General features: G+C 37.7%; 1 protein-coding gene across 7 annotated transcripts in view; it reads right to left on the reverse strand.

Annotated features, from left to right (window-relative positions):
- NTRK2 (neurotrophic receptor tyrosine kinase 2) overlaps positions 1 to 25,265 on the reverse strand; it is a gene marked incomplete at both ends in the record, with an annotated part of 379,052 nt that overhangs the window by 312,656 nt on the left and 41,131 nt on the right. For 6 of the 7 annotated variants that reach the window (XM_079706398.1, XM_079706397.1, XM_079706396.1 and 3 more), the window contains 5 exons: positions 1,966 to 2,271; positions 4,960 to 5,092; positions 5,607 to 5,743; positions 21,781 to 21,935; positions 24,696 to 24,764. In XM_079706398.1, coding sequence (XP_079562524.1) covers positions 1,966 to 2,271; positions 4,960 to 5,092; positions 5,607 to 5,743; positions 21,781 to 21,935; positions 24,696 to 24,764 — 800 coding nt within the window. The remainder of the gene's footprint in view (positions 1 to 1,965; positions 2,272 to 4,959; positions 5,093 to 5,606; positions 5,744 to 21,780; positions 21,936 to 24,695; positions 24,765 to 25,265) is intronic. The other variant, XM_079706402.1, reaches the window with a different exon arrangement.

The following is a 25,265-nucleotide window of genomic DNA, read 5'->3' on the forward strand; positions in this document are numbered from 1 at the left end:
TCATGCAGCTCAATAACAAAAAAACAAACAACCCAATCCAGCAATGGGCATAATACCTAAATAGACATTTCTCCAAAGAAGATATACAGACTGCCAACAAACACAAGAAAGAATGCTCAACATCATTAATCATTAGAGAAATGCAAATCAAAACTACAATGAGATATCATCTCACACCAGTCAGAATGGCCATCATCAAAAAATCTAGAAACAATAAATGCTGGAGAGGGTGTGGAGAAAAGGGAACACTCTTGCACTGCTGGTGGGAATGTGAATTGGCACAGCAGCTATGGAGAACAGTATGGAGGTTCCTTAAAAAACTACAAATAGAACTACCATATGACCCAGCAATCCCACTACTGGGCATATACCCTGAGAAAACCATAATTCAGAAAGAGTCATGTAACACAACGTTCATTGCAGCTCTATTTACAATAGGCAGGAGATAGAAACAACCTAAGTGTCCATCATCGGATGAATGGATAAAGAAGATGTGGCCCATATATACAATGGAATATTAGCCATAAAAAAAACGAAATTGAGTTATTTGTAGTGAGGTGGATGGACCTAGGGTCTGTCATACAGAGTGAAGTAAGTCAGAAAGAGAAAGACAAATACCGTATGCTAACACATATATATGGAATCTAAGGGAAAAAAATGTCATGAAGAACCTAGGGGTAAAACAGGAATAAAGACACAGACCTACTAGAGAATGGACTTGAGGATATGGGGAGGGGTAAGTGTAAGCTGTGACAAAGCGAGAGAGAGGCATGGACATATATACACTACCAAACGTATAATAGATAGCTAGTGGGAAGCAGCCGCATAGCACAGGGAGATGAACTCGGTGCTTTGTGACCACCTAGAGGGGTGGGATAGGGAGGGTGGGAGGGAGGGAGATGCAAGAGGGAAGAGATATGGGAACATATGTATATGTATAACTGATTCACTTTGTTATAAAGCAGAAACTAACACACCATTGTAAAGCAATTATACTCCAATAAAGATGTAAAAAAAAAGAGTTTAAAATCAAAATAAATAAATTTTAAAAAGCTGTTGAATAAATACCAGGATAACAGGAAGATGTATTGTGTAATTAGAATTATTGCATTCTCGTTTGGTGAAGGTGGCTTGCAGCCATCACCTTTGTCCATGTGGCTGCCCTGCGAGCCACACTAGTACATGCTGCCCCAGCAGCCCCTACCCCATGGGCCTCCAAGTTTCTATTTTCCCTTCCCCTCTGCAAGGCTGTTTTTGTGTGGCTTTGATTAACTCGGGTCTGTTATGGTGAGGAATTCTAATCATGTACAGGTCCCAGTATCCAAACACAGGGCTCAGTCTCTACAATAGTACCAGGTATTTGGGCAACACAATCAAGCAAGTAAGAATACTTCACTGAGCAATAGTAACTGGAGCAGGTAAATGCATGACATCATCCCTGCTTTTACTGAGGCTCCCACTGAAATTCTTCTGCTGACCATGTACCAGACTCCTGATGCCAGCCATCCTTTTCCCAACCTAAACCATTGGTCAGATTGGAACTTTTACCACTCCTAGAAAAACAATTCAGGATCCCATCAAAGGATGCCACAACTCAGTCAGCCCAGGTAAGCAAAACATTCCACAACAGTAGTTCCTCATCCATGAATGAGAGAGCAGGATTCTGAGTCCCAAATGGATAAGGGACTAGAAAATATATCTTAAATAGTTCATGAGCCAACCAAATACAGTTCACCCACTCACAGATTTGTTTGGGTTTTGCCATTGTGGATACAAAATCTCATGTAACACTCAAGAGAAAAATAATGTGTGTTTATCAGTATATTGTTCAAAGTTATTCATCCCTATCACCTCCATGGAAAGAGTATGAATCCCTGCCCCTGGACTTGGCTTTAGCATGATGTTGTCAGTAATTGAGTGATATATGCTATCTTCTCCCCAGATGCAAAAACAGCAGGTACTCACCATCATCGATTCCAGGCCAGCCCATGAAGTGAGCAGAAATCTGTTTCTCATCCTTCCCATACTCATTCTTGGCTACTAACTTGTAGTCCCCATTATTCATGTGAGTGGGATTATCCAGCTGGAGGCAGCCGTGGTACTCCGTGTGATTGGTAACATGGATTTTAGTACAGATGTATTTGGATTCATTCAAAATTGCCCCATTATAGAACCACTGAAGCGCTGGTTTGGGGTTGCCTTTCACAGTGAATGGAATGCACCAGTGGTGGTCTGAGGTTGGAGATTCGAGAAATGTGATAGTTGGAGCAACTAAATTGAAAAAGAGAGAGTTAATAGCATCAGAAAGCTCAGAATTCTCCCCATCTCCAGATCTCTGTGTCATCAATAGGGGATTTTTATTCAACCATTGTTTGGTTTAAGAAAACACATGACCCACAACTCTGGAATCCATCAATATTTTGTATCATCATCAAGGTTGATTTAACTTCTACAGAGAGCTTCAGAGAGACTCCTTTCCCTGCTCTGCTTAAAGCCCATGCATTGTAGTCATTTTCACATCTATTCGGTGTGAGAACCAACTCCAAACAGATCCCTGAGATTTCTGACAGTGGAAAGCATTCATTTGAAGTTGACTTTGGTTTCTAATATATATGCCTTTGATACTATGGAGATTAATCACCAAAACATTGAGGACTACTATTTTTACAGAACTTCATTTAATAATACAAATAACGACAAAAATGACTTTGCAAATCTTGCCTGAAGCCCTGATCTTGCATAACTTTTCTAAAACAAATAAAACTGGTCAATGCAATGAATGTTGCTATCGATGTTGATTGACTATTATAAAGTCTGATAAATTGATAATATTTTTCGCCGATGGTCAATAGGAAACTCTCTTTAAAAGCACTACTTTTCGGGGCTTCCCTGGTGGTGCAGTGGTTGAGAGTCCGCCTGCCGATGAAGGGGACACGGGTTCGTGCCCCGGTCCGGGAAGATCCCACATGCCGCGGAGCGGCTGGGTCCGTGAGCCATGGCCGCTGAGCTTGCGCGTCCGGAGCCTGTGCTCCGTAGCGGGAGAGGCCACAACAGTGAGAGGCCCGCGTACCGCAAAAAAAAAAAAAAAAAAAAAAAAAAAAAGCACTACTTTTCATTACAGTACAGCCCATTTTTGCTGGAATTGGAGATATCAAAGTTTTGATCCTTTAAATGTCTGAGGTCCTATCTAAGCCTGAACAAACAAACTAGAGATTATTTTAACCTGAAGTATAAAGCACCTTATTCTCAGGGGAAATAAACATTATCAAGTAGCATCTTTAAACAGAGTACTTATCCTGAGTGAAGCTATTTAAAATCCCTCATAATTGTTTATTTTTATGTGGTCTGACTTTGATAATTATAAAATCAAGGACTGGAAGAGATCTTTGAGGCCTAATAGCATCATTTTTCAGATGAAGAAACCCAAGTGCAATAAGGTTAAGTGACTTGGTCAAGGTTACTGAGTGAGGAAAATCTGGAACAGGAATCCAGATCTCCTAATACCTAATCCAGTAGCCCTTCCCCTCATGCACTGCTTCCTGGTTGTATACGTTCATCACACGAAGCGGGGGAAATCATAGCCTGCTAACAAATACATTCTGAGTGGGATCACTGCAAAGGATGTCTCAGTTGCTAATATGTTTTATCACTTATTCCTTCTACTTGTTATCTAAACTTTGATAGACAAGGCCAATTCTCCAGACCATGGAGACTACATAGATATTAACCTAAACTGAGAAAAATTTGAATTGGAGTGCCCTTACTTATAGGTCTGTGTTACAAACACAAGGACCACGATGGGGCAGGGACAATACTTACCTTCCTCCTACCAGCCCAGGTGCCCATGCCTAGGCCTCACTTTTTCCTGTCACCACGCTCAAATGAGCTTTATGTGAGGTGTTGACTTAAGGACATAAAGTTGGAAACTGGTTGCATGTGTTTGGGGATGACATTGACTTCAAGCTTCCATGTGGGTCAAAATGATGAGAAATTATGAGTCCAGGACCTTCTGGGCGTCGAGGTAGTACCGACAGTGACAAAAGGTTGGTGATTTCAATCATTCACTCCAACAATCACATACGGAATGTGTGTTATAAGTGAATGTTAACCAGTGTATCAAACCTTGTGCCTACATGTGTGTAATGCATATTCATACTTACACACATGCACACTCGTATTTTTCTCATCCAAATCCTAATCCAAACAGAGTAAAACCTCGTTACTTTATACCATGGCAGCTCAGAATTTCCACTCATGTGAAGATTATGTATTTTTTACTGAATAAGTACACCGTTCACACTGAATGCAACAATCTGGAATGTTAAGTTATAGGTTATATTGCTTATAATACTGGAAAATAATGCACATATGCTTAAGAAACATTAATATCATATGTCTTCAATAGAGAGAAATTTAAAACAGTTATAAAAGTTTTTTTGCACGTGATAATAATAATTTTCAGTCATTTAAGTAGGACTCCTCCAATTCCTCACAGAAGCTTGATGTCAAATAAATGGGGTATTTTTTTTGTATCAACAGTATAATTAGGTGTTTGTGAACAGCCAGCTCAGTACTTTAGGTATCACAACTTTAAAGGTTCATATTGTTTTTACAGAGAAAAAAAAATTTAGAAACTGGTTTATCAGAATTTAAACTACAACTTATTAACAAAAAGAGGATAACCAGCTCAAAATATGTTCTATCAAGACAAGACAGGGGAAGGCACAAGAGGACACGCTTAAACTCGAAAAAGAAGCTTAAAGATAACGCATGAACAAGAGAGATTAGAAGAAATAGGACAAGTGACAGGGGCTGATAATATTTCTTAATTAAGGATACACAAAACACTGCACATACTTTTTTAATGCACTAAAGCAGCACCCAGAGTGGCCCAACCACAAATGTAGGTGTGTCCACAATCATCTGCTATTAAAAACACATGCCGATCTGATTACGTACAATGTACAGTGAGGTTGACAGAATCTTGATCTTCTCCTACAAGATTTTCTGCCACACAAGAGATTTGCTTTCCACTGTCATCAGATGAAATGTTAGTTATCCTTAAGGAGCCCTGTGTGTGGCTTGTTTCATTCTACAAATGAATTAACAGACAAAAATAATCTTGGTTAGGACTGAACCCAAAGTAACAAGATTTGGGGTTTCTTCCCCTAACTGCAGAAAATCATCTATAACATTAGAAAAAAGTTTCTAGCCTAATCAGGCTTAGGCAAAGGAGTAAATCAGAAGCTATTCTATTTCTCTAGATTGCAATTATTTAATGTGTGAAGTTGATTTAATCCTTGAATTCCTACCTACTTTCCTCCGAGGGAAAAGACCACAAGGGGAGTCACTCACCTTGCTCACAGTGACATAAAAAGCTTACTAGAGACCAACAGACTTTCCAATCTATGGGGTATAAATAACTAAAATGCAACCTGCATTAGTCTTTGTTAAGTAAGAATAGATAGAAAGTAAATGCACAGCAAAAACTCATTGTAAATCTACGTGGCCCTATAAAATAGTAAGTGATTTTCACTAGGTTAATACAATCTCAAGTTCTGAGACACTCTCATCTCTATGAACGCACAGTCAAACACAAGCCTTACCATATGCTTGGAAACCAGATTACCAACATCCCAGTATAAATTCGGAACTGGATCGCCTGCAACACTACAAGTTAATGTGATAGACTTTCCCTCCTCCACAGTGAGGTTAGGTGCAGCCAAATTTGCTGATGGCAAACCTGTGCAGCAAGGAAAGTAAAGGAAGACATATACAGATAGTTAGATGCATTATCAAAATAACAGCAACAAGTTGAAAACTCTTTCTGCTTTAAACTCAATAATTATTTACTTTCTGAGACTGATTTATGTTGATCTGAAAAAGTGCCAGATTGATGAGCTTTACAGATTTGATGTGAACTAAAAGATAAGTGTTGAGATCTGAAAATAAATTTTGCACATTTCTTAAAAATATCATTGCAGAGTAACCTTTTATTTTTTAAAACCCCACTAGTTTATAGAGCTATGTCTTCTAGCTCTTGTTCTGTTTTACAGTTATCAATCCAGTTGTTTGCACATAAATAGTCATTTTATCTGTAGATCATCTTACTTTTCCCTCAGTTTCCTCTCTTCCATTTTTTATAGTCAAGGACAAAAGGGTGGGAGGCATCTACAATTTTTGCATAAATCCATTTTTGCATTAAATAACTCATAAATCTAACTCACTACCAGAACTAGATTTTGAAAGAGACAAACTATGATTTTGAAATATAGGTTTAAAAATCAGACCTACATTTTGAAAGAATCCAACTGTGAAAGTCGGTTTCAAAGCATTTTTCAAAGACATGAAGCTTGAACCATAACAGCATTAGAATGTTTCAAAGTTATATAAATCATAGTTAAATATTATAGGTAAAATTGGTCACCCTATCTATGATATGATGAAAAAAGTTATATGGATCATTATTCCAATGAAAAGTTCTTTTTTGGAAAAGCCCTGAGAAAGTATTTGTTATAGGATGAAATTCTGATGCTTATAAACATTTCTTAATATTTCAGGGCAGCATCATTTTTATACTTTGATATTTCAAAAGCCAGCTCTTCTTTATTAATGCTATCACTTCATTAAACTATTACACCATTTAGAGGTTTATACTGCTTTTAATCACAGTATTTTTAACATGAAGGTGGGTGTCAGAATACATCACATCCTGCCAGTCAAGCAAGCCCCTCCCTTGGTATCAGAAACTCTGCTTAGGACTATATTCACCCCAACAGCTGTGTTCCATGGAACTATAACCCTCAGGAGGAACCCAGAGGTCAGAAAAGGCAATTCATCTTCAACGGCCATGAAACTGCAATTAATCTGCCCACCTAGTGGTATATGACCCATCATCTTCACCATACTATGCATAAATCCTTCTCTTACAATGCAGTCCTTACTGACAAAGCCATTATTATTTATTACTGAAACTACACTATAGCAAGACTTATACAGTATATGTCTCATGGTATTCCCACCATTGATAGAGGACTTCCCAATAAGATCTGGCTTTCAGTGGCTGGTGTGACTGCTTCAGAACCCTTCCTTCCTGCTAGCATCCAATAGAGAGCAATGTTATATATTTCACGGGGTTTCAAACAGCCCCCTAATACTCTGAGTTGAACAGGGCAATGAAGTGTATTCAAATGATCAAAAGGCAGTGCAGTTAACCGGAATGAACACTGGGTCAGGAGTCAGGAACCCTAGACCCTAAATCTGGAATGTACTGTGTGACTTTGGGTGAGTCATTTCTCCTCTCTCAATGTGTTTTCTTCTCTGTAAAATTACACTGTTCAATTAGAAGATCTAGCTCTAAAATTTTCTAGCTCTAATATCTGATGACAACTTCCATGACAATTAAGCTTCCCAATGTAAGAAGCATGCCATGGCAAGATATAAGAAATGGGTTTATTTTTTAAAAAATCTCCTTGAAGCCAGTGTTATGATCTAGGTGACTTTTTCAGAATATGCATTTTTTAATCAAAATACATAGTCACATAGTTTAAAAAGTCTATAATTCTACAAAACTTGTTATATAAAACACTCAAACTACCTCTAAGATCAGGAACAACAGAATGATGCCCACTCTCGCCACTTTTATTCAACATAGTATTGGAAGCCCTAGCCACAGCAATCAGACAAGGAAAATAAATAAAATATATCCAAATTGAAAAAGAAGAAGTAGAACTGTCACTGTTTGAAGATGTATGATACTATACGTAGAAAATCCTAAAGATACCACCAAAAGACTAGTAGAGCTCATCAATGAATCTGATAAAGTTGCAGGATACAAAATTAATATACAGAAATCTGTCGCATTTCTATACATTAACAATGAACTATCAGAAAAAGAAACTAAGAAAAAATTCCATTTACAATTGCATCAAAATAATAAAATACCTAAAAATAAATCTAACTAAGGAGGTAAAAAACCTGTACTTGGAAAACCATAAGACACTGATGAAAGAAATTGAAGGTACCACCAACAGATGCAAAGATGTATGGTGCTCATGAATTTGAAGAATTAATATTGCTAAAATGACCATACTACCCAAGGTAATCTACAGATTCAGTGCAATCCCTATCAAAATACAAATGTTTTTTTCACAGAACTATAACATATAATTCTAAAATCCTTATGGAAATACAAAGGATCCCAAATAGCCAAAATAATCTTGAGAAAGAAGAACAAAGCTGGAGGTATCATGCCCCCTGATTTCAAACTATACTACAAAGTTACAGTAATCAAAAGAGTATGGTACTGGCACCAAAACAGAAACATAGATCAATGGAACTGAATAGAGAGCCCAGGAATGAATCCACACTTATATGAGCAGTTAATCTACTACAAAGGAGGCAAGAATATATAATGCAGTAAAGACAGCCACTTCAAAAAATGATATTCAGAGAACTGGACAGCTACATGCAAAAGAATCAAAGCTGGACTACTTTCTCATACCATGAACAAAAATAAGTTCAAAATGGATTAAATACTTAAATGTAGGACCTGAAACCATAAAACTTCCAGAAGGAAGCATAAGCAGTATAATCTTTGACATTGGTCTTAGTAATGGGTTTTGGATACGTCTCCTCAGAAAAGTGGGGAAAAAGCAAAAATAAACAAATGTAACTACAACCAACTTAAAAAACTTTTGCACAGCAAAGGCAACTATCAACAAAATGAAAAGGCTGCCTACTGAACGGGATAAATATTTGCAAACTATATATCTGATAAGGAGTTAATATGCAAAGTATACAAAGAACTCATTCAACTCCACACTAAAAAAAATCAATTAAAAAATGGACAGAGGATCTAAATAAACAGTTTTCCAAAGAAGACATACAGATAGCCAGCAGGCACATGAAAAGTGGCTCAACATCACTAATCATTAGGGTGCAAACCAAAACACCCTGAGATATCACCTCACACCTTTCAAAATGGCTATTATCAAAAAGACAACAAATGACAAGTGTTGGCAAGGATGTGGAGAAAAGGGAAACCTCATGCACTGGTGGTGGGAATGCAAATTGATACAGTCATTATGGAAAACAGTATGGAGAGTCCTCAAAAAATTAAAAATAGAACTACATATTATCCAGCAACTCCACTCCTGGGTATTTATCAAAAGAAAACAAAAACACTAATCAGAAAAAATACCTGCACTCCCATGTTCATTTCAGCCTTATTTACAATAGCCAAGATATGGAAGCAACCTAAGTTCCCATCAGTGGATGAACGGATAAAGAAGATGTGGTGTATATATTCAGTGGAATATTAGCCATAAAAAAGAATGAAATCTTGCCATTTGCAACAACATGGATGGACCTAGAGAATATTATGCTAAATGAAATAAGAAGATAGAGAAAGACTAATACCATATAATTTCTCTTATAGGTGGAACCTAAAAACCAAAACAAATTAACAAACATATCAAAACAGAAACAGAGTTACAGGTACAGAGATCAATCAGGTAGTTGCCAGAGGGGAGAGGGGTGGGGTGAGGAAAGAAATGAGTGAGGGAGATTAAGAGATACAAAATTCCAGTTGCAAAATACACACAGGTATGAAATGTACAGTGGGGAATATAGTCAATAACTATGTAATATCTTTGTACGGTGACATATCATAACTAGGCTTAGCATGGTGATCATTTTGAAATGTACAGAATACTGAATCACTATGTTGTGTACCTGAAACTGAGTGTTGTAGGTCAGTTATACTTCAAAAACAAACAAACAAACAAGCAAACTCATAGAAAAAGAGATCAGATTTGTTGCTACCAGAGGTTGGGGGGATGGAAGGAGAGGAATATAGATGAAGGTAGTCAAAAGGTTCAGACTTCCAGTTGTAAGTAAATATTAGAGATATAATGTACAACACAGGGAAAACTTCTTTCCATTTCTTTAATTTTGTATCAATATGAGATGATGGATATTCACTAAACCTATTGTGATAATTTCATGATGTATGTAAGTCAAATAATTATGCTATACACCTTAAACTTATACAGTACTGTATGTCAGTTATATATCAATAAAACTGAGAAAATATAAAAACAACTACAAACCCAGGGGAAAAAAAGAAACAAAAATATTCAAACTACTATGTGAAAAACAGTACCCATGTGGCACTATTTCCTATCCCCAGAAGCACTCATTTCACCTCTTTTAACTTTTTTGGGTATTGATCTCTATATCACTAAATATCATGCTTATATTGCTACTTCTTGTTTTTTCTGTTTTAACATTATCTACTGACCTCTCACCCTGGAAGGTGAGAACTAGGCTCATGTTCACACAGAAAGCCAGCTCTCCCCACATGCCCATACCACACTCACACTATTCTGTCTTCATATCTTACCATCTGCTATGAAGTTTTTTTGTCTAAATGTACAATAAAGTTTACTATAAATACATAAACTCTACAGACAGCTGAACCATTGTGTGTAATAGTTATCATATTTTATCAAATTTAAGACAGCTTTAATTATAGGACACAGCACTGTGATATGTACCACTATGAAAGGGGAAAAAAATGATGCCAATTCAACTATGATGTAATGTTTTCTCTCACCACTTAGCTCTCCTATTATTTGGAGGCTGGACCTTCTGGGTGGCCTATCATTTTCAATCTTTTCTCTCCTATTTTCCATCTTTTTGTCTATTTGCTCTATTTCTGTCATACTTTTAGTTTCTCCAAGGCTTTTTGTTGTTGTTCCTGAATGGTCTTCTATTTTTTTAACACCATGTGTTTGTTTCATGGATGCAATATCTCTGCTGATCTCTAATCTATATGAAATATTAATTATAATTTCTTATGAATTTTTCTTCTGTCTATATCAAGTTTGTTTCTGCAATTTTTTTTCTTTCTCTCTGTTTTGTGTTTGTCTTTCATATTATAGGCTTTTCTCAAACAGTTGGTGATCCTTGGCTATTCTTTAATTTTTTTTTTTTTTTTTTTTTTTTGTGGTACGCGGGCCTCTCACTGTTGTGGCCTCTCCCATTGCAGAGCACAGGCTCCGGACGTGCAGGCTCACGGGCCCAGCCGCTCCGTGGCATGTGGGATCTTCCCGGACCAGAGCACGAACCTGTGTCCCCTGCATCGGCAGGTGGACTCTCAACCACTGCACCACCAGGGAAGCCCTAATTTTTTTTTAATGTAGATTTTATTTTATTTATTTATTTATGTGGTTGCGCTGGGTCTTAGTTGCAGCAGGTGGGCTCCTTAGTTGGGGGTCACTGGATCCTTAGTTGTGGCATGTGAACTCTTAGTTGCGGCATGCCTGTGGGATCTAGTTCCCTGACCAGGGATCGAACCCAGGCCCCCTGCATTGGGAGCGCAGAGTGTTAACCACTCCACCACCAGGGAAGTCCCTGTTCTTTCATCTTTAAGAATGGGGTAATAGAAGCATTGCACATTTATTAACTGTCAGCATCACTAGGGCAGTATTACTGGCCTCTATAATGGGTACCACCTGGTGTCAGTATCATTAAATCCTTTGGGGGATGGGATTGATCAAATTATTCAGATAATTCTCTTCCAGTGTACTGTTTGGAAGAGGAAGAAGGCTGGAAACACAGGTTTTCCTGGCTATCAGAACACAGAACGTTCCTATGAAAGTTTTTTGACGAAATGACATAAAGTAAAGAAGTAATTACCTCAGGACACCTCCTTCTAACAGATGCACAAAATAAATCAAGATAAAGCACAGATTCTCACAGACAGTCAAAGCTATGGTGGCGTGATGATGAGATGCTGAGTGTAGTTCCCAGGAAGGAGCTTAGTGGTGCCCCCTCACTGCTTGGGATGTGCGCTTCCTCTAAACAGCTCCATGTAAAATAAATGCTGAATGCTATTTTTGCTTTTCACCTTTTTTAGGATAAGCAAAAATCCTCTTCTGATTTCTTTCAGAAAAGCGAAGTGGTGTAAAGAAAACTTCCAAAAATTGGAGGATACCTGTGTCAAAACTCAGTTGTATGTAAATCCATCATTCTCTCTATGGCTCTCACAACCTCAGCTCTACCTGGAATTCCTCTTGGCCTTTGTTTTATCCTCTTTATAGAACACACTTCCAGTTTTTACACCTGAGATGTATGGAACAAAAATCTTTCAACCACTCTCCTGTGTTTGGTGTTACCTGTTCTCTTACTTCCTGAGCCTTGCAGTAGTTCTGCAATATACACCAAACTTTCCTCTTGGCTTTCCCCATTGCTAACTTGGTAACCAGCATTCTCAGCCTTTAAGTCAGTCACTACTCATCCATCTACTTTCCAATTGCAACTGCAGAAACATAAAGCTTTGTTGACTCCTCTCCCATTCTCTTGTATTTATAGATTTATCTGGCTGAATCTGGAGAAACCATGGAGCCAGGGCTTGCCATGGTGCTTGCTCTTGAGGTATGAGCTCCCCCACCAGCAGACTCCACCAATGGAGCTCGGTGACACCCTTCCTGGCACCTCGAATATAAACCGATGGTGTAAACTTCCACCTTCTATAAATGTATCTAAAAGTGTGGAAATTCTAAGCAGAAAAGTAGTTAAAATAAAGAGTCTCAGCAGAGAATGCTATGCTATAATCTTAATCTCCCCTGTAAAATCTAATGTAGTTTATTTTTTCCTTCAAGCTTAAGTTTACATGATTAACATTTCTAAAAATGTCTGCTTAATTATAGTACTAGCAATAACATTTATGGGGCATTCACTGAACCAGAAACTCTTGTCTAGTACTTTACATTTTTGTTTTATTTAATTTAATCCTTACAACCAGGCTTGAAGTTAAGTATTTATCTTCATTTAATTAATAAAGAATGTGAGTTTTGGAAAAGTCAAATACATCTTCCAAAGTTGCCCAACTACCTAGGAACTGAACTCAAAGATCAAGATGTTCACCACTACAATATACTACCTTCCCAGACTGTAATACCCATTTTAGCACAGACGATAAACACCAATACATACCCATAATCTAGGAATTTGGTTCATTAAAAAAATAATTACGTGTCTATCTGTGAGAGAAGAGTGAGTCTCCTTTATTTATAGAGAAATTGTATCACCCTGTCATAGCAGTTTCCAAAGGAATCTGTGCAAAATTGGCCAAGTCTAGATCTTTTAAATGTAAAGTCTTCCACAAATGAGTAAGCAACTGACTCACGTTAATTCTACAGCATTAATAGGCTGGCCAAAGATTCAATAATGGAAAAAACAATCTGTACTTGAAATACCACTTGAGGTTTAATTAGCACAATAAAAATGAATTGGGAAGCATGAATAGCCAAGGCAGGATAAACCATTTGCCAGGCACTACTTCCTGGCTTAATAAGATTTGAAATCAGCACAAGTACAGAGCAAAGCTCAGCAATGTCTCCAAGAGCTTCTAGCACTATGGTAATGGGATCCTGACTTAAGTATCAGGGCTCTCCTCCTTTACATGCTGGGAAGCCTCGTTGGAGATCAGAGAAGACAAGCTGCCCGGACAGACAGACACCTCTGAGGCATGGAAGAGCCCAGTAAAGGATGCAGCTGATCAGTGTATTGGTTAAGGCCCTAGACAGACAGATGTGGGTTAAAGCCAACACCTACTCATTAGTTGTTTACTCATGATGCTTGGTAAGCTTTCATTTCTTCAACTGGAAATAAGGATACTAATGACATCAACTTTCTAGAGCTTTTAGGATGCCTAATAAGATAATATGGAGAATATTTCAGATGAGGTCTAGTGCATATTAAGTCCTTAATAAACGTTGGCTATTAATGTTATTACCAATATCAATATGGATATTTAGCTTTAAATATATTTTACATCTGAATTTATACATGTGCATATCTGATATTCTGTCAAATTACTTCAAGTAAAAATAACAAAGCCATAACATGATATCACAAAGAAATGGTATGTACTCAAACAACCTTGAGGACCATAAGATCAATGGAAGTTAAATGGTTCTTTTCTAGCAGGAATTCTTAGAGCTTTTAACATAGTAATGTGCACAGTGAACGTCCAGAGTTACAGAATTTTCTATATTTTTTTCTTTAATCTTGGGTTTTTTTTCCTACACAGAGCATCTCAAGGAATTAGAGTTGCACAGAACATAGAGTGGGGAAAGTTTGGTGGACTAGATGATTGCTCAGGCTCCTGTCAGGTGTAAGAATAATAGTTGTACAAGCAAAAACCCAACGAATAGTCCAACACCCATTGTCTAAACCCTTGCTACTCAAAGTGTGGTCTATGGAACAAGAGGTTTGTTAGAATGTGGACTCTGAGGCTCCAACCCAGACCTGCTGGAAAAGAAGCAATATTTTTAACAAGATCTGCTGGTGATTCATATGCACATTAAAGTTTGGGAAGCCCTGGTCTAAAGAAAGTCAGCCTTTTCACTGAATGGTTGATGATTTTCTGCTGAGGTGTACTGGCTGGTATGTCCTTTCCAACCATACCCAGGTCAATAGCCACTGACACTGCTCCATCCACTGGTGCACACTTCTTGAAAGTTGACCATATTGACTAGGCCCTTTGATCACTAATTCAAAGTATGCATGTTCTCACTTCCTAATAATTGAGGAAAACTAACCTCTAAACTTTTTGAAATATTAACTTGGCTTTGCAATAAATGAGATGGGTCAAGTTTGGGTTTTATTTTTCAATATCCATCTGTAGGCCTGAGTTGTGTTCTTTTTCACCTCATTTTAGTAAGCCTGAGCTCTGTTCATTTCTTATTGGATCATCACTCCATGGGTATAAAAATATTCAAGTAAATTATGATTTTTGTCAGCTCTCTGTCTTCTCTCCACTTACTTTCTATCTTCTTGGCATATCTTCCCATTTTTGTGTCCCCTAAACATATATATTTCACAACCAGGAATGAAGCCAGAATGAGCCTGACCTATTTAGAAGTGGCTGCTTTACACCTGGTTGCAAAAATGACAGAAAATTAGCAAAGTGACTTTCCCAGCTCAAATGGGAAACAGTGCTTCTAGGCTTGTGTGAGCCGTGCCGTGACAGTGACAGCAACCACAAAACTTCTAAACACAAAAATCTGAATAGCAGCTGACAGGTTAGAAAAATGGCTTTATTTGCCTTTCTAAAAAGATAAAGAAAAGCACTGGTCCACTGTGTGGCTTGCTGTGTTTTAGTGGGTAAAACCTGAACTCTAATAAAAGTAAGCAAAGCAGTAAAGTAGACTTTGTATGTGCTTTTCAGAAAAAAAAAAATCAATCCAGCTAAGATGCTAGGAAAACAATGTTTTTTACCAATCTAATTTATACATGGAGTATTAATACAGCATTTCATTTTAATCTTCTGTGAATGCTAACAAAATAGAATTACTATCTTATTTTCCTAGCTTAAAACAAAAGAAGGAGTATGTACAAATATCCTAAACAGACATGCATACTACAAATTATAGTGGAAACCAAAAGTAAATCTTAAAAATAAATCATTAAAATCAGTTTACCTCAAGGAAACAGGCCTCTCCTCCTGGGAACCTGTGAACCGACCTTTCCCAACATAAATAATATTTTGTCGATGTGTTGTAAGGAGGCTCTACACTAAAAGTTTGAAGGTTGGAAAAGTGGAAAATTGAAATTGTCATTATAAATAAAGAAACCAAAAGCAAAGCTGATTTCAATCCATGGGACTATTAAGGGTGTTTTATATAGTAACTACATTCAACCCTCAACTGAATTACCATCTTATCTTCACTGTGGGGCTAGCATGTTCTACGGTAGCTAGTTACCAGTAAAATGGGTTGAGGGATTGTTTTGATTTGACCCAAAAGAATACTGCCTTTTAAATATATTTGTTGTCTGCTTAGAACAGAGCATATCATCCACTATTAACACTTCCTGAAGAAACTCTCTTCCAGAGATTTAAATCATAATTATAGTACAAAAAAATTAAAGTATAAAGTACACTGTTCTTTAATAATGCCATCCAGCCAGGGGAAAAGATTGAAAGGTTTGTACTGCAAACCTAACTACTGAAGATCAACCAAATGTACAGGAATTGAGTACAAGAATTTAGAATATACAAAGTTATAAATAATGTCATTGAAAAACACTAAAAGAAGTAGCAGGAACACTTTTATCTGGAGTGATAAATCAGCACAGTCTGGAAAAATAACCATTCTTCATTAACACTTGTGTAATTCAGTTTCTGTCTTCAGAACCACTGCTCATAGCACCCCTTTTTTTCTGATTAATGTGGAAATTTTACATGAACATGTTTTGTTGCCTGGTAATTAATAAAGTTTTTCTAAGGTTAAAAAGGACCTGGTGGAGAAACAGACCACAACATGTTTCACAGCATGAATAAATTTACAGTAATTCACAGCAGGAGGGGCTGTTAGAAAAATATTGTGAGACATTTTGACTGTGCTGTTAATGGGATCGGGAATGGCACAGTTAAACTTCCCAGCCCTGCCTACCATGCTCGCTCAATCGCTAAGGGCAGAGGAAAAAGAAGAAAGGAGATTCTTTCAAAATGCAATGATGACAGACATTTCAAAGGGAGCTACAAAGTGCTAAAATACGGAATAATTTGGCTAGAATAATATAAATGTTTCAGTTATTTTTACTTAACTGAAATATCTGCACCATTATATCAAAAATCTGTTTCAATCTGATCATTAATATAATATGGATCATGCATTTATTAATTGATCAATTCAGCAAACATTAATCAAGTGACTGTTATGTTCAAGGGATACATCAGGCACCATGGCGGAGATATTTTTGCTTATAAAATGTAGAGAATTTGTTCATCATATAATGCTTACATGATGAAATACTAAAAGGGGAATTTTTTAAAGAAAGCCCACCTTATAAAGGAATGAAATCCCAATAGCTCTTTTTTATGGAAATTAAAATATTACCAGTTGCAAACCAAATGCAATGGCCGTAGCTACTGGCAAATTGTTGGGTTTACAGTGATGAAATACACAAGACCATACTCTTATGAGTTATTTTTTGAGTTAGCTAACAAGCTTCATAAAAAAAAAAAAAAAAAAAGGTGGAAATACGATGAACTCCGTGAATCTGTGACTTAAACACAACAGGTATATTTTTAAAGTTTGCTGAGGGTAAGACCTAAAAGAAAAGCCAACTGACCATGAATCCATGTTTTAAACAAGACATCTAACTTGAAGACTTGGGGATATTATCCAACTTCTTTAACATGGAATTTCAGAGACAGAATTTAAATTCAACAATGTAGCATAATTTACTGCTCAATCTGCCTAACTTCTCTTAAAGAACCAAAGTTGGGAAACCATCAAGAGGAAAATTAATACATGACTAAGCCCCAAACTGAAGGCTCCCCCTCTCATCTCAAATCTCTAGAAATTAGTTTCATTTTTTTAAAAATCCAGAACCACGTTGGAAAATCAGAAGGTATAACTGTTGGTGGATAAGAACAATGAGAAACTCCTGAACAAGAGAAAGTGGGGAAATTAAATGAAGGAAAGACAGCACAGTTCCCAACAGACACATGAGTATGTGCCACACAGAACAGGGAAGCTGCTGGGCTGACCTGAGACTAGGGGTGGATGGCAGGGCATGATGGGGCCTCCCCTCCACTAAGCCACAGGGTCACTGGTTAAGAAAACAAGTAGAAGCCCAGAGGAATAAACTTTCCACATCCTACCTTTGCCCTCCCACCTCAGGCACAGCATCCAACAACTGCTGCAGCTGCCCCCAAGTAGAAGCAATGAGTGCAGGAAGTTTACAGGAGAAAGTCAGTCATGCTAGATACCCTAGAGATATGGTGAACCCCAGTATGGAAAAGCGTATTTCAGTCATTAAAAAAAAAAGTCACTAGAGATTTCAGAAATTAAAAATCAATTGGCAGAAGGGAAAACTCAGTAGCTGGAGAAATAGCTGAAGGGCAAAGTAGTGAGTAAACAATTCTCCCATTATGCAGCACAAAAGGACAAGCAGATGGAAAGTATTACAGAAAGGGTGAGAGGTATGGAGAGAGGAGCCAGAGGTGTAAATAACCATCTAAATAAATTAGAAAATTCTTCCAGAACTGAAGATGTGAACACTCATATTGAAAAGGTTCACTGCATGTCAAACAAAATAAAATTTTAAGCATGCACACATGCCTAGTTACAGTGTAGTAAAATTTAAGAATAACATGGATAAGAAGAAAATCCTAAAAGCTTCTAGAGAAAAAGAAAAGCATAGGTTACCTATCAAGAAATAAGCATCAGACTGGCCTCGGGCTTCTCATCAGCAACAATGAACACACGGAGAACGTGGTATAATATCTGCAAAATTCTAAGAGGAAGTTATCTGGAGTCCAGAATTTTACACTCAGCCAATTCCAATGAGAAGAAAAAATACAGGCTGATTTTGCACTGGGCAAGAATGTGAATTTTATTTTTTTAATTTCTCTGAAAGAAATATTAGAAGATATACTCCAGCAAAAAGAAAAACCACTCCAGGAGGAAGTAGTGGAATATAAAAATCAACAATATACAAAGAAACAGTAAATCCTCAAAAACATCAAGTAACAGTCTAAAAATAAAATCTCATTACTTGAATTAGCTCTATGTGTATTAAATTAATTTAATTAATTAATTTTAAAAAGTAAATAAATAAAAAATAAAAATAAAATCTCAGATGACAACAGTCAGAGAAGGGAGGAGAAAGTAAAGGGAAGTAAAAGTATCTTTTCTCATCTTGTTGGGGGTTCTTTCTAGATACTTACAGAAAATATGTTTAAATATGTGTGGTAAATATTTTGGCACTGGGCTTCCCTGGTGATGCAGTGGTTGAGAATCTGCCTGCTAATGCAGGGGACACGGGTTTGAGCCCTGGTCTGGGAAGATCCCACATGCCGTGGAGCAACTAGGTCTGAGAGCCACAACTACTGAGCCTGTGCGTCTGGAGCCTGTGCTCCGCAACAAGAGAAGCCATGATAGTGAGAGGCCCATGCACCGTGATGAAGAGTGGCCCCCTTTTGCCACAACTAGAGATAGCCCTCGCACAGAAATGAAGACCCAACACAACAAAAATAAATAAAAATAAAATTAATAAACTCCTACCCCCAACATCTTCTTAAAAAATATATATATATATTTTGGCACTGTATACTTATAAACAGAGAAACATAATTTATAACTTTCGAACAATTAAGAAAAAATAAAACAAAGAACACTGTCAGTGGAAGAAAAGGAAGGAAAAGGAATAACCTTGTAGAAAAATAGACAAAAGGTATAAATAGGCAATTCAATGAAGAACAATCACAATGTCTAATAAACATAGAAGATACTCAATAGCAACCAGGAAAATGCAAACTAAAAAGCAATGACATACCATTTTTTAGAGATATAAAAAATAAGAAGTTTGCTAATATCAAGGTATACTTTGCTGGGGTGGCTATAAATTGGTACAACCACTTTTTAATGTGCAAACCATATTAACCAAAAATTCTGCTTCCTGCTATGTACTCTAGAAGAAACTTTGCATCTGTATGTATGTACAAAGATCATGTATAAGGAGGCTGGTTGAAACACTTTTGTAGTAAAATGGGAAATGCCCATCAATGTGGAAGATTTAACATAATGAAGATATATTCTACCATGAATAACACACAATGATTTAAAACATATGATAGATTGATGGCTTCTGACCTGAAATGGTCACAAACAAGTAAAGATAAGCTTTATGTGTAAATGTAGGAAATTATTTTTGCAACAAAATGTATCAATAGTATATGTGCAATTATAAATAAGTAAAAAACACTGGGAAAGAAAATAAAAATTAGCAGAGAAAGAACAAGACAGTTTAAGAACACAAAAAAATAAGTCTAGGGCTTCCCTGGTGGCGCAGTGGTTGAGAGTCCGCCTGCCGATGCAGGGGACACGGGTTCGTGCCCCGGTCCGGGAAGATCCCACATGCCGCGGAGCGGCTAGGCCCGTGAGCCATGGCCGCTGAGCCTGTGCGTCTGGAGCCTGTGCTCCGCAACGGGAGAGGCCACAACACTGAGAGGCCCGCGTACCGCAAAAAAAAAAAAAAAAAAAAAAAAAAATAAGTCTATCAGTTCACCTTTTCTAATGTTGCTTTCTGAAAAGCATTGTTGACCCTGAAATTGTGAATGTTACCATAAATGTAATCACTCAATCCTAATCAATCAAACACATGCCCTCCGACAGTGGATTCAAAGCCTCACTCTCATACACACAATTCATTGACAAATTCGTAGGAAACAAATTTTAAAACACTGAAAACTGACAAACTGGTCAGGAAAAATTAGAACCAGTTCACTCCTACCCCTCCCCTGCTCCAGTCACAGCGGTCTATCAACAGCACATTAGGTGGGTACATTACAGGAATGCTGTCAAGACAATATGGCCAAAAATTAAAATTAAGAAAAGAGAATTGGTTTCAGGCAAGGGCAAAGCAGTCGTCTATTAAGAGGCCTTTTGTGAAATCAGAGCAGGAGTCAGATGTTTTCTCTTTTTTCCTCTCAGTGGTTGCTGAAACAATGTGGCCACACAGCCATGGGGATCTGGGAGCTGGCCAAGCAGCCAGGTGACTCAACATTGAATTTCTTGTCCCTCTGGGCAATTTCTCTCAGCGGTACAAATTTATACCAGAACAGAGAACTATCCTCTTATCAATCAGGAAAAGACAGATATTAAAAAAAATTTTTTAATATTGGCTAATAATGAAAGTCGAGGGAAGCTGACAAGGGAACAAAGCTTAATTCCCCCATTATGAAACCAAAGGGCTCTCGTTACAACAAAAATCTGTGGGAAGAGTAACTGCTGTCTTCTAAGACCCTGCAGGGGAAGAAACAAATACTTATCATTCCTTTATTACACTCTCATTAAAAATGAGCAGCAGCTATATTTTCCTTAAGTAAAAATTGACTCCAAACAACAGGATCCTCTGAAAACAAAGACCTGGAAGTTTATGGTTAATATACAGATTCCTCTCGGGCAAGAACCAGGTGCTATGAGGCTTTCTGCTGTGTCACCAGCCACTAGGCGAGAAGATCACATTTAGTTGTTAACTGATTAACTGGTTGCCTGATTAAAATTTCAACTCAGGAATAACATGCATATGTGGGTACTGCAGAGGCATGTCCCAAGAGCCCTTAGTGGTAAAATCCTAACCAGAACACTTGGATTTCCCCTTCTTGTAAACACACTGGCATTCACAGAGCTATAATTTTATCATATGATGCCCTTTTAAATTCTGGAGATTGCAAACCCAGAAATGGGGGAAAGCAAGTCAAAGGGCAGATTTGTGGTGCCCCATCAAGATACACTGACATCCGGCAACAAGACAAGTGTAAGGGAATGTTCTGTATTGAACTGCATGTTCTTGTGCAGCCAGGACACTTTATCCCCCTGAGATCCTTCCTCTAGGTGCCAACCAAGTATATATGTGGCCAGTGAAGTACCACACTCTCAGCCAATACTTTTTGGGTGGATAGATGGATGGATGAACAAACGAACATAGAGACAAAGGAATAAACAGTGTATTTTTTTCTCTGTGCACTTTAAAGTCAACCATTCAGAATTAATATTCTACTGGAAAAGAACACTCAGCAAAGTTGCTCCCAGCTGATTTCTCTACACTGCACACGAAAGCGGCCCAACTCAGTGGAGACATCAACAGCATACATATAAAATCCAGGTAGTGGTAACCTTCACAGACTCTCTACCACACCAAGGCAATTAGAATAATTAATAGCAAGTAGAACTTATTGATTTAAAAGTAAATTACCACAATGGGGTATCTGCAGGTTTGCCAGGGAAATATTCTTGCTGTTTTCATCGAGGCAGTACAAGTCTTGAGTTTCTGGACTGGGTTTAGTCTCCTGAGGAGTCTTGATCCACATAATGTCACAGGAGCATGCAAATGGGTTGCCCACCAGGATCCTAGATGGAACAAAAATGACATCCAATCAGCCTTCTCTTTTTCAGTTTCAGCTACAGAAGTGTTTATGAAGCACTAACAGCATTATGAATTTCTTCTAGCCGGCAATCTTTGGAAGTCACACCCGTCTTTATAGCACAACAGTACTTATTATTCATTCATTTACCTGATACTTACTGATCTTCTGCTATGCGCAAACACCCCTGTAGAGGCTAAAGGATCCAAAGTGATGTGAGACCTTTCGGACCCATAGGGAAACAAGGTAGGAACAGAAAAAACTATAATATAGGATAGAAAAAGATGTCTCATAAGATGGGGGAAAATAAGATACCGTAACAAATTTATCACAGATATTATACAGTTATGAAGATCTTAAGTGAAGAAGCCAACGTTAAGTTTTCAGGAACACTAACATACTTATTTCTAACCAGGCTAGAGATTCAAGTGTTATCACTTAATAAGTTCGAACTTCAGTGGAGGGCAGAGCAATTTCATCTGAATTGAAAACAAGACAGTGAATACAAGGCTAAGACTAAAGTGTGAGAGCCAGGAGGGTGCACTCCCAGCTTTCCGAATGACGCAACCACAGTTCAGTTTGACTGATGCAAGAAAGGTGGAGTGAATGTGAGAGACAGAACCTGGAAGGGAGCTCTTAGACCTCCTTCACACACACACACACACACACACACACACACACACACACACACACACATGCACACACATGCCAAGCTCAGGGTTTCTGAGAGCAAGTGCAACAGAGGTCCAGACTGAGCTCCTTAGCCCACTGTGGGAGGGTCTGCAAAGAGAAAGTCACCATTCAGCCATGCTGCTTGGACTCCTGTGGCCTGTGATTGGTCAAGGAGGAAGTAGTCAAGAGGAAAATAAAAACCACAAGAAAAAAAATCTTTAAATGCTTATTTATAACACTCAGTGGCCTGTTTAAGATGACTTCCATTTATGGCAATAAGCCTTTAAATGAGGCCATTTAAAATCATTACATAGGCTCTGCCTGGCATTAACCACAATACTTAAGATTTCCGTGAGGACAGGACCTGGGCTTTGCAACATCATTTACTCCTGTGGTTTTCTGGTTGGGTTCTAAGAATCTCAGGGAATCCCTGGAGACTTTTCCAGGAGTTTCCTTGGAGAAAATGTGGTCCTGGCAGATTCGTTTAATTTGTGTCTGCTTGATTGCCTCCAAATATCCCTCCAACACCAAAATAAGAGTAGAGACTACTAGGTATGGAATGTAATGCAGATGATATCCACAATGTTTAAACCCCAACTAATCCAAGATGTTTCCTGGTGTTCTGAGTCCATGAAAAACTAAGAAATCTTTTTTAAAAGCAGGTATGACTGAATCGACAGAAGAGATAAAGAGACGAAGGGATCTTGAGCTACAAAGACAGCAATGTTTGTCTGACCACACGGCACAGGTAGACGGCTGGCTTCTTCCTCTCACACACTGTACAAACTCCTTTTGCAGTGATTGTTAGAGCATGTTATACTTAATTTGTTCAGGCTTCTACCGTTCCCCCTGCATAGCAGAGTCCTGGAGTAGGGATACCGTTCTCCTTATATCCCTATGGCCTAGTGCCATGTTAGTTTGATTTGCAACAGGTACACAATTAACATTTGTTGAATGAATTAATTAAATATGCTTCAGGAGCAGTATTGAGACATGTGAATTTGAAATCAGAACTCTAATTTTTAACCCATCAAGAAAATTCTCTGCAGTGATGCTCAAAATTTTTACACTGAGTAGTCTACTTTATTGCACATAACTTCCTTAAGTTTTTTATGCCTATCCCTGTGTTAGAAAGCCAGTGCTTCAACTCCCTGAATTAAGTCTCTCCCAAAAGAACTGCCACCATGTAACTCTCATGACTACCTATTAACTTGTTATCGCTCTACTAGTGGCATCTTATAATCTGTACGATTTCCTTGTGAATAGGGGTGGACCCTACAACTCAGGCAACAGATAGTTTAAGCAAAAGCTATTGCCTGGTATTCAAAGGCCTTGTCCATCTGGGCCCACCTCTGACACACAGAGCCCGTGCTTTAAGGTTCTTTGGGTACCTGACCCATAGGAATGTCAACAGTTTATATTTGCTTCATGGTGATAACACAAGAATTAAGCACACTTGGAAATGCTGGCTATCAGTAATCAATACATTTCAATATCTTCCCTACCATTTTTCAGCAAAGGGGATTTGGGGATAAGGATAAATCCTGAATGCAGTGGCAGACCTAGAAGGAAATCTCACAAGGATGGTTGGGTAGGGAGAGGACTGCCTCTCCTCCAATGTTCACTAAGGGAGCACAGGCACTGTCATCGGGGTATAAACTGAGGAGTTTTGCCCATTGCTGTTTTGCTCCTTGAATGGGTTTGCTTTCCATTAGGGCCTGGCCAGAACAAGGACCAAACAGATGCTATGAGACATGTTGCTGCCTTTTTCACACAAAACCCTCATCTTTTTCTCATTTTCCCTCCTTTAGAAAACAAGTCTTTTGTGTAAAAACAACATTTAAACTCATTGTAAATGATGTATTAATACTGAGATTTCTTTTTTTTTTTTTTTTTACTGCTGAATCATGTTTTCATGGAGGAATAAAAGAACAAATGACCAAAAATTAAGAAATCATTTTTCATGAATTTTGATATAAAAATAGACCTGCAGCATCACTTATTTTAAAAAATACTTAATTACACTTTCCTTTGGAATTTTTTTCCCCAAATGCCATACAAAATCATTACTTACAGCTCAGACAAGTCAAGGTGACGAAAATGTTTCCTAGACAATACCGTCAGTTTATTTCTGGTAAAATTGCTGAAAGGAATCAAAAACATTAAATGTGAATTACAAGTGTACATTTCAGGAATAAAGTATTCAAATAGAGTTTTTTTCAAAATATAATTTTATGTGATCATGGTTCATGCCGTACTTTAGATCCAGTAATCTCTTTCTTTCACCTACTAGAGTAATAACTTAGTTTTCCCTGCCTCTCCTATAATTCTTGCTTGAGAGTGGGGTTGAGGGGGCATAATTTTCGTAATGGTTATTTTGAATCTCTTTTTTACCCCAAATTTTCCTTTTCATATTCAGAGCCAAGTTATATACCTCGTAGAGATATCTGATCTTCTGAACAATTAATAGGGAAATTAAATTAAACTAAATTAAATTTAAACCATAAACTCACTAGGGGAAAAGATACTTTAATGCTAAAAAGCATCATGAATATTTTGAAATTACACGACACACAAAACTCTGAATATTAAGTGAATTTAACACATCCTAATAGGAAAGATAACACCTATTGATTGATAAACT

The sequence above is a fragment of the Hyperoodon ampullatus genome (assembly GCF_949752795.1).
Source record: "Hyperoodon ampullatus genome assembly, chromosome: 6".
Taxonomy (NCBI): Eukaryota; Metazoa; Chordata; class Mammalia; order Artiodactyla; family Ziphiidae; genus Hyperoodon; species Hyperoodon ampullatus.